At 39.4% G+C, this 14,559-nt stretch overlaps 1 protein-coding gene across 5 annotated transcripts in view; it reads left to right on the plus strand.

Annotated features, from left to right (window-relative positions):
* PXYLP1 (2-phosphoxylose phosphatase 1) overlaps positions 1-14,559 on the plus strand; it is a 57,849-nt gene that overhangs the window by 14,637 nt on the left and 28,653 nt on the right. For 3 of the 5 annotated variants that reach the window (XM_064457356.1, XM_064457354.1, XM_064457358.1), the window contains one exon: positions 2,949-3,080. In XM_064457356.1, coding sequence (XP_064313426.1) covers positions 3,002-3,080 — 79 coding nt within the window. In that variant the 5' untranslated portion in view covers positions 2,949-3,001. Of the gene's footprint in view, positions 1-491; positions 593-2,948; positions 3,081-14,559 lie in introns of all 5 variants that reach the window. The other 2 variants (XM_064457355.1, XM_064457357.1) reach the window with 1 other exon arrangement.

Consider the following 14,559-nt stretch of genomic DNA (forward strand, 5'->3'; position numbering starts at 1 on the left):
TTGCTGCTCCCAGTGTTGAGTGCCGCCTCTTCTGCAGCAGTATGGTGCTTACCCACCTTTGAAAGCAATAACTACTTACTTATCTCCAAAGCAAAGGACGTGAAAACTCAGGAGGCAGTGTTGTCAGTTTTGACCTTTGAGTACTAAGAGTTTACAGCATGGAGATGGGCGAGGCTGGGGCATGACCTGCACTCTGGCCTGTGTGCAGAGTAAATAGATAAAGATCGATATTCTCTAAATGTCATGTTAGCAGCAGATGCTCTGCAATGCTGCAGCCTCTTGCCATGTGGTAGTATATTCTGAAGACCCAAAATGTGTTTCGCTGCTTCATTTGTTTTTTGATCTGTCTGCATATGAAAATAGTTTTGTGGGGAGATACGGTTGGTTAGATTTTTATTCCCCCCCTCAGGCTCAGTTTTATCTTTTTTGGCTTACAAATGCTCACTTCAGTGAGTGCATACAATGCTTATTGTACTGTCTTCACTTAATAGGTGCTGGCTAAGTGCTGCTTTTCCCTGGGAGTACCTTGCATGCCAGCATGGAGGAGCAGAGGCTTCAGTGCTGGGTCTTACATACATTTCCCTGATTCCCGGTGGGTTGCTATCAAGTAGGGGCTGATGGCAAATCGTATTGACAGGCTCTTATTTAACAGTTACTCAACAGGAGCTTTTCCTATTAGTCATAAGTTCTAACACAGTAACTTTTAATTTGTTAACAGCCCAGAGTATATTTAAAATCTTTCTACCTTGTTTATATTTTTTTGAATATTGCATTTAAAACTAAATATTTTAAAACTTCTGATCTTGCAATTAAGGAAGCTTTTTCTCTAAAAAATTTTGCTAATATGAGGTGAGTACAATCTCCTTTTTTCCAGTCTTGTAATTTTTCCTTTTTGTGGCAACTTTTTTAATGCAGCAACAGTATTGAGTGTAGACTGTGCACAAGACTCCTTGTTCCTGAGAGCTTTTTAATAGATTTTACCTTCTCCTCCCTGCTAAGCCTAATTTTGATTTTTTCCTGTGGTTCTCCTTCTGTCCTTCCATCTGTTTGACTTAACTGCTTTATTGTCTCCTGGTGTTTCGTATACACTGATCCTTATACCTTCTACCCTTTGCAGCTTTGTTTAGTTTCAGTGGTTTAGTTCAGTTTAGTTTCAGCATACCTTTCCCTGAGATGTTCCAGGATGAGCTATGATTTTGTGAAACTGAGGCTGTTAAAATTGTTCCTTCTGGGTCTTTTTTTTTTTTAAAATAAATTATTACTGCTTGTACATGCCATTTATGGTGCTATTGACATTTTGGAAAAATACTGTAATAGCTCCGGTTTCTTGCTTCTCATAATCTCCAGTTCTTTCAATTTTTCCATGGTTTCCAAAAGCCGTAAGTGAAGTAAAATGAGATGGAAAGACCTCAATCCTGCAAAATGTACCTGCATAATACATTTCACTTACTGCAAGCCCCACTGCCTTCATTTCTGGGACATCACCACTTATGCTCTGGGTCCTATTGCATTGTACTGTGGATCCCACAGGTCTTCTGTGGGATCTATTCTTAAGAATAACCTCAATAGATAAAATAAGAAATTCAGTGATTCATGAGACATTTTCAAATACAAATGAGAAAATTAATTGGGGGAAAAATTCTGAATTTTGAGAATGTGATTTTACATGATTTATCAGCGCTCAGAGATTAAATCCTGCTAAGGTGGTCAGTTTTTGGAGTGCAGAAGAGTTTTGATAAACAGATATGTGTCAGTTACATGTATATGTAACCCTTCTCAATCTGAAAAGCAGGAAAGCAGCAAGAGAGATCTTTTTTGGTGAGCAAATAAGTGCTGGGGGAAAGAGAAACATTGGTGTGGGGGGAAAAAAGTTATTTTCTGTCAACATATTTAGATATGCTGTCATAAACGGCGCTCAGTTCAAAGTATCTGGGAATCTCAGAAGATTTCTTTCAGGACTAAGCAATTTCCTGCAACACGCTGTCAGTGCTAGGAAAAGGCATCTCTTGCACATAAGAGCAGCTGGTTGTTTAAAAAAAAAAAGTGTGCATGTGGGAGAACACTGGCTCCCCCCCCCACCTTGTACAGAGCCATTTTTGAATGGAAAATGGACATCTGTGAAAACAGGGCATGTCAGCAAACTGTGTACTTTGGGATGTCATTTTGCAAGGAAAAGTGTGGTTTTTACTAATCGTCCTGCTTATTTGGATATTTTCAGGAAAGGGCTGGTTTTCTTTGTCTTTTATTTTTTTTAACTTTTGAAATGAGTTATTTGAGTTTTGAAGTTTTACATTAAATACTACTGATTTGAAATATACTGTTTGTATCCTTGTCAAAACAATTGTTCAAAAATATCGTTATACAGAATTATTCCAGGTGTTAATCTTAAGTCAATATATTTTTCCATTTTCTGTGTAGTGGTACTGGTAATTTTTCTTACTCTTCATTCTTTTAAATAAGAATTGTGAACTTTCTATCAGTTAGAGAAACTAATTTTTAACCTATATTTAAAACTGTGTGCACGTGTACCTTTTTAACATGTTACGGGATTATCGTGTTTCTAGGGATGTTTTACCAAATTGCTCTTCAGAGCCCTTAAGTAATTATATTCTTCTTGTGATTTGCTTTGCACAGGAGCAAGAGACTTTTATTAAAGAACTGTTGACAATGTTATGACATGAGCATTAACCTTGTGTTATCAGGAGAAACCATAATTTTCTGGGAAATTGCATTTTTTAATTAACTTTAAAGTTCTGTCTTGTGGCAATATAGTTAAGCTCATAACTAGGGTGAAGCCAACTTATTGATACTGTTGTTGCCAATTTGAATTGTCCTGTGCCTCCCTTCAAGAAATAACTTGACACTATCAAAAGGATATTTGAATTTTCTTTGCTATAGCTGGTGCTTCCACATCTGAAATATATTTTCCAATGTTTTGTTGTTTGCAGGCACCATTGATATATGAAGATGAAACCATGAAGAGAAAGCAGAACGAATAATAATGCTTTTCCGAAACCGTTTTCTGTTCTTGCTGGCTTTGGCAGCCTTATTAGCCTTTCTGAGCCTCAGTCTACAATTCTGTAAGTGTCCTCCCCTTTTGTTTTCTATAGTAGTGGTCTGTAGGTGTGTTTAAAAATGGCCATGCTTACATGTTGTTTAAGCATTCTTTCTGTATTTAAATATTTGTTGTTTTGTTTTGGTTTTTTGAAAATAAAAAAAAGAATAAAAAGAGTTTTGTGCACTGTATAGGAATCTGTGCGACCTAGAGACTTTTCAAATCAGGCTGTCTCAGAATAAAAAAATCATCTTAATTTTGTAGCACAATTACATAACTGAATGTGACTGAATCCTTCCATGAAAGTAGGCAAGACTCATTTGAGTAAAAACTGCTGCAATTCCTATTTGACATCATATCAGACCGGACAGGTTCAGAAGACTACTGTGAGAGGGCTGAGTGTCAAAACTTCTCCTGATTTGTACCCTCACATTAGGAAACCTGAAACAGTTAAACTGGCTGACCACAAGTGACTGGTTTGTTTAAGAAAAGATAAATTATGTTGTGCTTCAGATCAATTAATCATGGGTCACTCCAGAGGGCCGTCATTTACTGATGACTAAGCAGGAAGGTGGTGCTGAGCGCAGGTTGTACGCAGAGTGTACGTTGATAAATGGGCGTTGTGCCACATGACTGCTTATCACCTAGTTCATGAATGCTAACCTTTGCTAGGTAAAGTGATGTTGTGTGGAAATCTAATATGTACTAATACACGCTGATGTAATTAGTTGCTGTTAGAAGGCAAGGAAAAATGCATATCCATAGTGTAGGATAACATTCTTTGTTGTTGTCTTGTATCTTGTTTTAATGTAAGAGCATGGTCCTTCTGGTCTATGCTTTTTTTGCATAGTGTAAAAAAAAAAAAACAAAAACAAAAAAACCCAAACCCCAAACAAACACCAAAACCAAACCAAAACACAAAACAGAAAAAAATCCAAACCAACCCCCAAACCCCACCAAACCAGAGGATTTCTTTGGATTTAGAATGTGTCTTTTGCATATGATGGACAACTTTAAAACAAAGAAGGGGGGAAGAAACATTGTGAGTTTATTATTATTATTTGTGTGTTTAAACTGATCTACATGCAATAAAGGGACCTGTGGCTCCAAACTGCTTTTTCAGCCTGGTATGCCAGTGGGCCTGATTGCAGCTTGTTTTGCCCATTAGGCTCCTTATGGCTCTGCCCTTGATGTTAAATAGTTGGTTATGAATTGTGTAGAGGATGGAGGTCCTAGAAGAGCTTCATCTGAAATATGAAACGGAACTGTTAACAAAACTGAGCTTTATTTAGATATGAGGAGGTGGGCATATAGGAGAGTGAATCACATTTCATCAAAAGAGGAAGTTATTTTCCACTTAATTAGAAGATAACACTTCTGCAAGAGGAATTTCAGGAGATAAAGATGTTTGAAGGGTGCTTTAAAAAGCACTCAAGCTACAGCAAGTAGCCATCATGAAGCTTAGTGTCAATATCAAAACACAAATAGAGATTTTTACATAATGAGAACTCCAGTACAGGCTAGAAGGAGCGAAGTAGTTTGACATACAGGTAGGTTGGTGCTTTAACTTCTACCAGCTTCAGCTTGTAGAGAGATTAGTTCAAACTTGTAACAAACACCATCCCCAAAGCAAAGACAAAACTCTCTTCTTCTATTATGTAACACTATTTTGGAAACCAGATGAAGTTTGGAGAATTTAAAAACCAAGCCAAGGTCTTAAAACCAAAACCAATTTTTAACCTCCAACCCCAACTAACTGCTAAACTATAGTAGAGTCTACAAGTGCTTGGTGGGCTGCTTTCAAATTAAACGTAGCTGAAATTTTCAGTCTTCTCCAAATTACAGCTCCTGACTAGTTTAATGTTAAACTAAGGAAACACTTGATTCTGAACACGAGCTTTTAATGAAATGGGCATTTTAATGAATGGGCATAATTTACTTGCAATATGGTATTAATGGAAGCATAGTTTCAGTACTGCCTCCGGGCAGAATCTTTGGTCAATCTCCATGACAATACGAATACATAAAATTGCTGTTTTGGCAAAAGTGGGTCAGGTACTAGCACACGGTGACCTGCATGCTGACTTGATAAGACAACAACCCCCACCTGAGAAATTTCAGAACATCCTTCAGAAAACGTCTGTCAGTCCTTCTGATACTGCATGATACAGAACACGTTACTCCAATAGAGCTTTGAAGGACAGAAAATTTAAGTGTCCAGCTCCATGGGACATGGAGAGTGGTTTGCCAGTATGTTAGTTTCCTTACTAGTAGTTTGGAGTTTATTGGGTTTTTTTTGAAAACCAGCAAAATTACCATTGCTATATGTATTTTTACGGATGAGCTTCCTTTAACTGCAGATTTAAATACAGACTCTGTTGTAGCAGTAGATACTTAGTAGATCTGTATCTGCTGTTGAGTTCCTATTATCATGTTGAAGGTCCTTTCTTGCACTAAGTCTGTTACTCTTAAGACATGACACAGTTCAGAGGCATGCATCCCTGATGATTTGATTCTCACTGTTGCACAAATTGGTAGTAATGTAGTCTTGTTTCATGTATAAAACTTTTTTTTCTGAAAGCAATGTGCTGCTTTTCTTTTTCACCAAGCTGTAAAACTTGCTTTCCAAATTTTGATCCTTTCTGAGCTGCCTGGAGAAAAATTTTGGTTATATAATACATTGCTTTATAATTTCCATCAGATCATGGAATGAAAATGAGAGTTTATACATTTAGAGTAAGGAAAATGCCAAGCCACTGATGATTTTTTTATTTTTTTTTAATGGAGTTACCTCCTGAAGCATTTGGAGTAGAAGTAGATGTTTTCTGCTGGTGTGAGATTGTGATTCTCTGTTAGCAAGCAGTACACAGCTTTGTGGAGGAGGGCTGGTCATTTTAAAACATACTACTGCTTTTCTAAGCAGTGAATGTTGAAAATGTGTCTTTTTCTGTGCTAAATTTATTTAGAAAAGTGAAACAGTAGCATTAAATACATAATTATATAAATGGTACATACCTTCCTTCTTTAAACTTCTGCTTTAGAGCAGAGCCTAACTCCTGTAAATGCTTGATACTTTGTCCCTTTGTGTCCACACCTGGAGCAGTGGTGATTTGAAGCCAGACTTGTGGTTGTAGCTGACTCTGAAGTGAAGGGCGAGGTGAAGGCCAAGTTCAGCTGGTTTTCTCTAGGTTCTGATTCAGTATTACAAACAGCCCATACTGGAAAGACTGACACTATTGCAGCCTGTCCCATGCTTGAGCTATGAGGGTTCGGGAGTCTCTGGCAACAGTTTTCAGCCTACTCAAGCAGAAATTGATGCTGGTTTACTTTAATAGACTATGCTGTGAAGGGTCTGGAACTGTTTTATGAGCGGTGATTTCTGCAGCCACGATGAAGTGGAGGTGATGGGAGTCGTGTCAGCAGTCCTAACGCAAGTCCGTCCTTCCTTGTAAGACCAAGTCCCAGGGCAATTGTTTCAGAGCTGACACTTGTCACATTCCAGGCTTAGACATAAGGAGAGAAATACTGTGGAAAACGACTAGTATTGGACCTCAGAGTCTGCAGTATTGGTAGGCTGAGGATGGTCCCAGGATTGATAGAAAACTTTGTCCTGTTTTGTTATCTCTTCTTGGTCCTCTCTCTTTTATTGTGGTTTCTGAGTTCTGATCTAAACTAGTCTCCTTTCCTGTGTTTTGTTCCCTCCCCCCTGCCCGTGCTGTACAAAGGTACTAATACTGCTTAACTTACAGGCTACATTGCTGAGAAAGTTTCCCCCAAAACCTCTCTTGTCAGCCACCAATGGCTCTGAGTGCTTAAAAGTATTCTGTCCCACCAATGGTTGCAGTGGGTAGGCATGGACCAGTTGGCAAAGACCACTTTTACAGGAGCAGAAGCTAACCCCTGCCTTGTGTCTGCAATGCCACGGTACCAGAGGTACAGAAGGCAGCTCTGTGGAGCACTTGGTTCATGTTTGTCAAGTGTTGTGGGCTGGAGTGGCTTGCTGGATCAAATGCCAGATCTGACATTTCTCGTTGGTACAGCTGAAGTATCTTCATTTTCTTGTCCTGAGGTGAGGGAGTCAGATAAGCAGACTGCACTTTGCCAAATAGTTGGAGAAAGGACTGTTGTTTTTTTTTTTTTTAACTGTAATAGTCATACTTCAAGGTGATGTAGTTGCTGTGGATCCCAGAAGATACCTTCCTTCCTGCTGCCAGAGTCCTCCATCATGTAGGTTTTGGGCAATGAGGGACTTAAACAGCTGTGTTCTTTATGCCCGTGTACTGGAGCAAAAGGCGCAGGGTCTGAGCACAGCCTTTTCACGTGCTGCTTCCCACTGTGTCAGGTGCTGGGCTTGGCTGCCTGGGGTGCTAGCCGGCTCCCTGGGTATTTCACTTGGAGCAGTAGGGTGAGGAAACTGTCTTCAAGAAGTCCTACTGTTTTCAAGCTCTAGGTATTTATTTACATCAGTAACTTCTCAGTTTTTGTTTCTGAACATATCTGGTGGTGGGTGATAGAAGAATGACATTTGCAATGTGTTTGAAAACTGCTATTCCAAAACCTATTCATAGTTCAAGCTTGTTTACTCTTTCTAGTAGGGACATAGAAGAGTTTTAAAAACAAGTTTATACTTGATGAAAAAGTATATGTCTTAATAATTCTAGGCATCTTTTATATAATTGTGTGGCCTGGACTTTGAGGCAAAAGATTGGAAGCCAGATGTATTCTCAAATTCAGTTTGGCTATTAATAAATTGTACAGTGTGAAACCTGGACCGATCAGCAACAGAGAGAAGCTCTCTTCGATGGCAAGTGCCTCTAAATTTTGTACGTGTTTTAAATTTTAAATAGTACAGAAAAATTACAGCGTTAAAACTCCAAAAATGCTCCACTCCTGACTGAAAGCTTACCACAGTGTCTCTGGTGGATGATTATATGATATTTTTTGTTTGGGAAACCCATTAGATAGGGTAACTGGTTGACTTCCAAACCAGATATGACCGGCAGCTTAAGGTTTTATTGGGAGCTGTCATTGTTTCCCTCTTGTTTTATGTCTGGGGCTAGATCTATAGAGGAGACTAGAGAAGTATTTTCCTTGTAGTATTTACCACTCCACAGATGTTTTTAATTTCCCCCTCTTTGTTTATGTAAACTGTCATGGTTCTAAAACAATTTAAAACTTCAGTACTAGAGACAAAAGGACAAATGGTTTTGATAGACTTTTCAGTTAGAGCATTCTAAAATGGAATTATGTTATTTTTCTTTTAAAAGACGTGTTTTACTTTGTCAGGAAAACTGCAGAATGGAAAAATGAACTGTGCTAGGTTGTGGGCTTTATTTTTGTCTCTGTAAATATTATCTGTAATGCTGTTGACTAAAACTGGGCAGTTTACTTCTGTACAACAGAGTAAATGCAAGTTGGGATACTTTGTTCTTTTTTGCCAGAGGAAAAGGTTGCAGTGGTTGAGGTGGTCTTCCTTCCTCCTCTGTGCTGTATGCAGTGGTTGAGGGTGTTCCTGTAGTACAGAGACTGAGGATGGCAGCACAGCTGTACTCAAGTGTGTTGTAAGGGATGTGTCAGAATCCCGCTGTGGCCCCGCAACCTCACACTGAGGGGAAAAACCATAATTTAGGACCACTGTCAATGTTAATTATGTTGGTTAGCCCTTAGGTCAGCTCAGGAACAGGAGGTTGCAAGTATGCCTGAAGAGCTGCTTTCTTTTTTCCCCTTAAGATTGGTATAGTACATGAGAACCCAATTACTGGGCAAGCACAGATCTTCCAGTATATTAGAACATCTGTGACTGACTGCAGAAGACAGAAGGTGGGTCTCCTCAGGACGTCTCAACTATTTATCTTTGAATTACCTTGAATAAACCAAACTGAAATAAAATCGAAAAGCTAGCTGCTAAGATGCCATATGTAACATCTGTAAAGTTTACATGACAATGACTGTGGATTTTTATTTTTAATTGAATGTATATAAATAATTCTTTTTCAACAAAGTAAACAAATTTGTTTTACTTTGTTTTCAATTTTTGTTTCCATTTACTGAAAGCCTAGGAAAGTAACAGTTAACAGAGGAGGACGGAAACTATAGTGGGAAAGCGTCTCTTTTTACTAGCTATTTAACCCTGTGGCAGGCATAAATTACAGACTTTCCTTGTGAACCTGCCTGTTTGAGGCACTTGCAGAATTGTCAAGTCCCTGGCTCTCAAGCAAGTCCTGTGGAGCTTCTTTTCTGGTTTGCAGTTTGTTTCCCTAAATACTTTGATACTTCGGTCAGTGCCTCAGGCCTGTCTCTTGATAATGAGAATTTTGGTATCTGCCGCTGCTTTTTAGGATGTTGGCAGCTACCCTGGCAGGGTGCTGGTTCCTGTGTAAAGTGTGGGGAGTTTGTTTGGATTTTTTTTCCTTTTTCTTTCAAATACTTTTTCTGCCTTGATGGTTCAGGCTTGGGTGTTGGTGTTTCAGCATGTCCAGAGATTTTGCGTTTCCAGTAATAATTTCCCTCTACTTTGTCATCTTGTTTTGCACTGGAGGTTTTGGTTTTGCGGATGAGTCATAGGAAACAGAAATCAGGATTCTCCATGGATATAGTACAGTTTTATTTTATTGGCCTGAGTGCTGCAGGCAGCTCTTATTTTATGGGGACGGTGTGGGCACCATATGCAGTCCCACCAGGATGTTGCCTGTAGGAGGTGAGTGCTGCACAGCCCCTCTTGGAAGCCTGTTTGCTTTAGTAATCCCAGCTCCTCTGGTGTTACTGCTGCTGCTTGCATCCCTCCTTGGTGGCCCAGTACAGCTGTACGAGAGCAACGCTGAAGTCTTTGGCACTTAGCTCAGTATCATTGCCACTGCTTGCTTCAGCTGCTACCGTAAGACAAGCCGCGGCACAGAGGGTGCTGGGATGGTCTGGGGAGGAGGCTCTGGGGGACCGTGTGCCAGTGCCAAACGCTCAGCAGGGACTCGCAGGTGTTGAACTGAAGGGGAAACCGAGGGGATGTAGCATCCCTGTTCTGCCTTTCCTTTTGCAAAGCAGGGTGTGCTTCCTCGACTTGTGAAGGTGTAGCTGTGGCACTGCAGAGCTGCCACCATCCCCCTCTCTCCACCCTGACCCGGAATGGGGTGTGAGCTGCCCCTGCAGCCTCTTGTCCACAGACTGCCAGGGGGATGCTGAGAGGAGCCGAGATACGCAAAGTCTGTGGAAAAAATGAGTGAGTTGGTTTTTTCCAGAACTTAATTTCTGGAGAAGAAGGGGCAAAAAACCCCAAGGTATTCAGTAAAAAGAAAATACAAAGTTCTGGCTGTTTCTGGACAGAATACATACCCTTACCATCTTTCCAAGGTGAATTCTTTACCATCTCTTACTTGTTCCTTACCAACAAACAGTAACTACTTATGGTTCGTATTTGAAGAATATAATTTCTTCAGTGGAAGAAAAAAGCTTGAGTATTGCATTTTGCTGATTTATACAACTAACTATACTTAAAAAGCCACAACTTTAGAATTCTTGATGCAGAGAACTTACTTCTATAATGTGTTACCAGCGTATGAAATTAAAAGGAGATCAGATATCTCCCTTCCTGAACTTTGCCTTCAAGCTCATAAGCACAGCAGATTTTCCACTAATGAGAAGTCTCTCTGGGTTTTTTGAAAGTAATAATTTAATCTGAATTTAAGATTAAAGGGAAAAACAACCCACAAATAATATATCCAAGGCTGTGTACATTTTAGTAGTGAATGAAGAACACACTAACAGATTTTTGTTAAAGAAGCTTTTTATGTTGTAACTGGAGATTTAAATAACTTTTTAATTATTCTCAAAAGTTGTGGTATAATGCACCACCCCAGAAATTAACCCTTGAAGGGGGAGGAGAACGATTAATACTTGAGAGTGATACTATGGGACAGTCTTCTTTTGTCCCACAAAAATAGAGCAATCATTTTTTAATATCTGCTTTAAATATAGGTCAGGTTAAGTTGCATCGGACTGGATTTGACCAGTAGAAGTTACTTGGCAGGCTACAGAACTTAATAAATCTTCTTTAAATATATATTTTGGCTTCATCCATGATGGTTAGTTGAACTGTATTTAAGCAGAGATTAATATGAGCTGTTAAAACATATGGCTGAAGGATACTGTAAATAAAGCCTAATGTTCCCCCAAACTAACAGCAAGTTATTAGTTAGGCTTCTGCAAATCCTTACTACAGTCTTGGGTTAAATCCTAGAGGGAAGAAAACAAGACTGGAAAATCATAAGCATTTTAAGATAATTTCTCTCAAAATCCAGCTCAAATCTTTGTCCTAATGCCTGCAAGGACATTTGAAAGTGCCAAAATTTGTGCCTCAGTCTTTTAATAATTATAGAGATATACACTGCAATTATTTTAAACATGTGCAGCTTTTAGTAGGGACAGTCTCATAAGTATGTACCTGTCCTTAATTGTTTGAGTTTTGAATGGATAGTAAATGACAAAGGAAAATGAACAGCCTCAGTAGGAGAAAAAAATGTTATGCTTACAGTAATTAATATTTCTGTCAGTTTTGCCTAGACTAATGCATTGATTCCCTCTCTCTATATTTAACCTGGGAGTGAACACTGCTTTGTTTCTAATAGTTAAGCTATCTTTGAAATACCTGTGCTGTAGTTAAGTCCTTCCTTTTCCTGCTTCCTGCCAAGCTGGGCTCTTGCACTAATTGCAAATAATGCCACTAATAGGTTCTCCCAGAAGGTGAGCTGTATGTTATGTGTATGCATGTTATTTAAACAAATTTGACCTACATTTCTAGTTTCTTTGCATGAAAGTCTGTGGAAGTGTGTAGACTTCTGGGGGAGCTAATAGAAGATGATCGTGCAATTTTATCTTCTGGTGACTGACAATTTTTTTGTAGTGTTTCGCCTAACTCTTCAGCTATTACAGTCATTTTACAGTCCCGTGGGCTGTCTACATTGTATTAGTCTATTAAGAATTCGGTAGTGGGGTTTTTTTGAACCATTGCTTAGGTCTGTCCAGCACTGCAGTCGCAGACAACTTGAGATACCGTACATACAATACGTAGCTCAGATTTTCTGTAGAGCTTTAAGAATTGCTCTGATTTTTTTTTCTTTAGTATGGAGTATGCCTCTTGGTCCAATGCTACTTTTTCTTCCTTCTTCTTTACCTTCTACGAGCCAGTAGTTGCTTGCCTTTTTATGTCCACTGAATCCTTTCTCAGAAAAGGGCAGTTTGTACTTTAATGGGTATCAACTTGCTGATGGCCAATTGCAGTTAAGACATGGAACAGTGAAGAAATGTGGACCTTTTTTTTTGAGTTGCTTAGTCATAAGCAAGCTTTAGTCTGTCTACTATCATTCCGAGTTGTAGGTGGTTTTAGCCAATGTGTGTAACTTCTAAACAGTTTATAGTTGACTGGACAGTGCCTTGAGCAGCCTGATTTGAGTTAGCCCTGCTTTGAGTGCTGGTTTGGAGCCGATGACCTGCAAAGGTCCCTTTCAACCTAAATGATTAGTTTATTCTGTAGCAGTAGATAAAGTGAAGTATTTATTTATTAGCAAATTCTTTTTTGTTGTTTAAATTTCAGGAGTGTTACCCTTATCAACTCAAAAGTTCACTAACCCAGTTTTCTGCTGTTCCTTTTTCATGTCTTACAGATAACTGCAGATGTGTTTTGGATTGGCATGTCTGCCTTTCAAACAAACAAACAAACAAAAAATTGTTCCTAGGATTTTTCCACAGGTTAGTTGTATACTGACCTGAACTGTGGTTTTTATTACTTTAAGTAATCTCTGTTCCTGAAGTTACTTCCTTTTTAGATTTTCAAAGCTCACTCACTGAGAGAAAAGTGGTTCTTGCACATATTAAAAGGCATTGTGGTTTATTTGTTAATGAGGTGAGTCTAAGTAGTTTTGTATTTAAAAGACTGAGGCTTTCATAGACTTGCTGCAGTGAAATATTAAGTCTTGGAAAGTGGAAGTTATCCCTTTATGGGTTTTTTTGTGAGATGGTTGGGTTAAAAGAGCTGGAAACCGTAGCTACCTGCTGTAATTTTGGGCTTACCGACTGTACACATTATATTGGACGAAGAGAAGAAATATGATTCACCATCTTCCTCTAGGCTGGTTTACGGCAAGTGTCCCAAAGACATCAGTGGCTCTCTGAACAGTGTTCTGATTTTCTGAGACTAATGACGGCGTCTGTTGTTACAGGCTCTCCAGTACAAAAATCTGTCAGGCTCTACTGTATTAAATATGTTGTTTTGGGGTTTGCTGCTAGCAAATCCATGGCAGCTTTCTGTGCCCTGGTGTTGACAAGGACAAACAAGTGAGCTGGCTTGGCTTGGGTAAGCAGTGGCATATGGTGTTGAGATCAGTTCCCTGAGCAGGTCAGTTCATGGACGGAAAACAGTTGGGATTAGATGCTAAACAGAAAGGTGCTAATTTAATTCAGTAGTTAAAATATTGATTTGAATGTGTAAGGCTTTTTATCTTGGAGGGCCACTGCTGTAGGGAAGTGCCAGATGTCCGTGGATTGTATTTGACTGATGACATTAACATATTAAACAGTTTGCATCCTGTGACTTTGCAGAGGCTATGGCTGAACTGTAGACATGGTGGGTTTTCCTGCCTTTTGGGTGGAATGGTAGCCCTTTCTGAGAAAGGGAGGTTACTCTGTCTGACCCAGGTGTACAGACACAGAGGTACTGCTGAGAAGTGCAGAAAGCAGCTCTGTTGAGAGGTGACAGAAGGATGCTTTTACTAGTGAGTAGATGTGCAGAATTTGCTGCAGCCCCAAAAGCCGCTGACTTCGTGTTCTGAAACCAGGGGAGCACGCTTGTAGAGATGCAGTCGGCAGAGTAAAGGTGTGCCTTGAAGTAATTTTATTTCTTTGGGTTTTTTACCTATGTATTTTGTGATTTCTATTTCAATAGCTGGATGTTCTAGAACATGTCCTAATAAAAGATGACTTGAGTCTCAAAAGCCATCCTGAGTATTTTGGGTCGCTGTCTAAGGAGAGCCCTAATGAAAAGATGCAATGACATGCAATGACATGCACTGTAAGCTCTAGATGACTATATGCTCCTATCATTTGGCCTTTTCAAGGGGGGAAAACACATTTTATCTAGGAGGATAGAAAACAATTGTGCACGCTTCCTCTTCATATCCATTCGAGGAATGAGAGCTAGTAGCAAGAGTTAGTGAGCTCCTTAAAGAATAAGCACAGGGGAGCGTGCATGTTTCAGCAGCAGCGAGCCCGTGTCAAAGATGTAAAGCGTTACTGACAGGTTGCTAGATAACAGAACAGGAGCAACCGTTGAACTATCTGGAACTCTACTGTGTGGGGCATATTTCTGTATCATTCTCAGCTGCTGTAGATGGAAAGATCACAGAAGCCAAAGGATTTGCCATCTGTGTTCCTGAGAAAATACTTTTTGCCATGTTTTCTTCTGCTGTGTTGAACAGTTAGTGTAGCTGGCCTCTACGTTTGTGTTCAGTTCACATGTG

This window comes from Phalacrocorax carbo, chromosome 7 (genome assembly GCF_963921805.1).
Source record: "Phalacrocorax carbo chromosome 7, bPhaCar2.1, whole genome shotgun sequence".
NCBI lineage: Eukaryota > Metazoa > Chordata > Aves > Suliformes > Phalacrocoracidae > Phalacrocorax > Phalacrocorax carbo.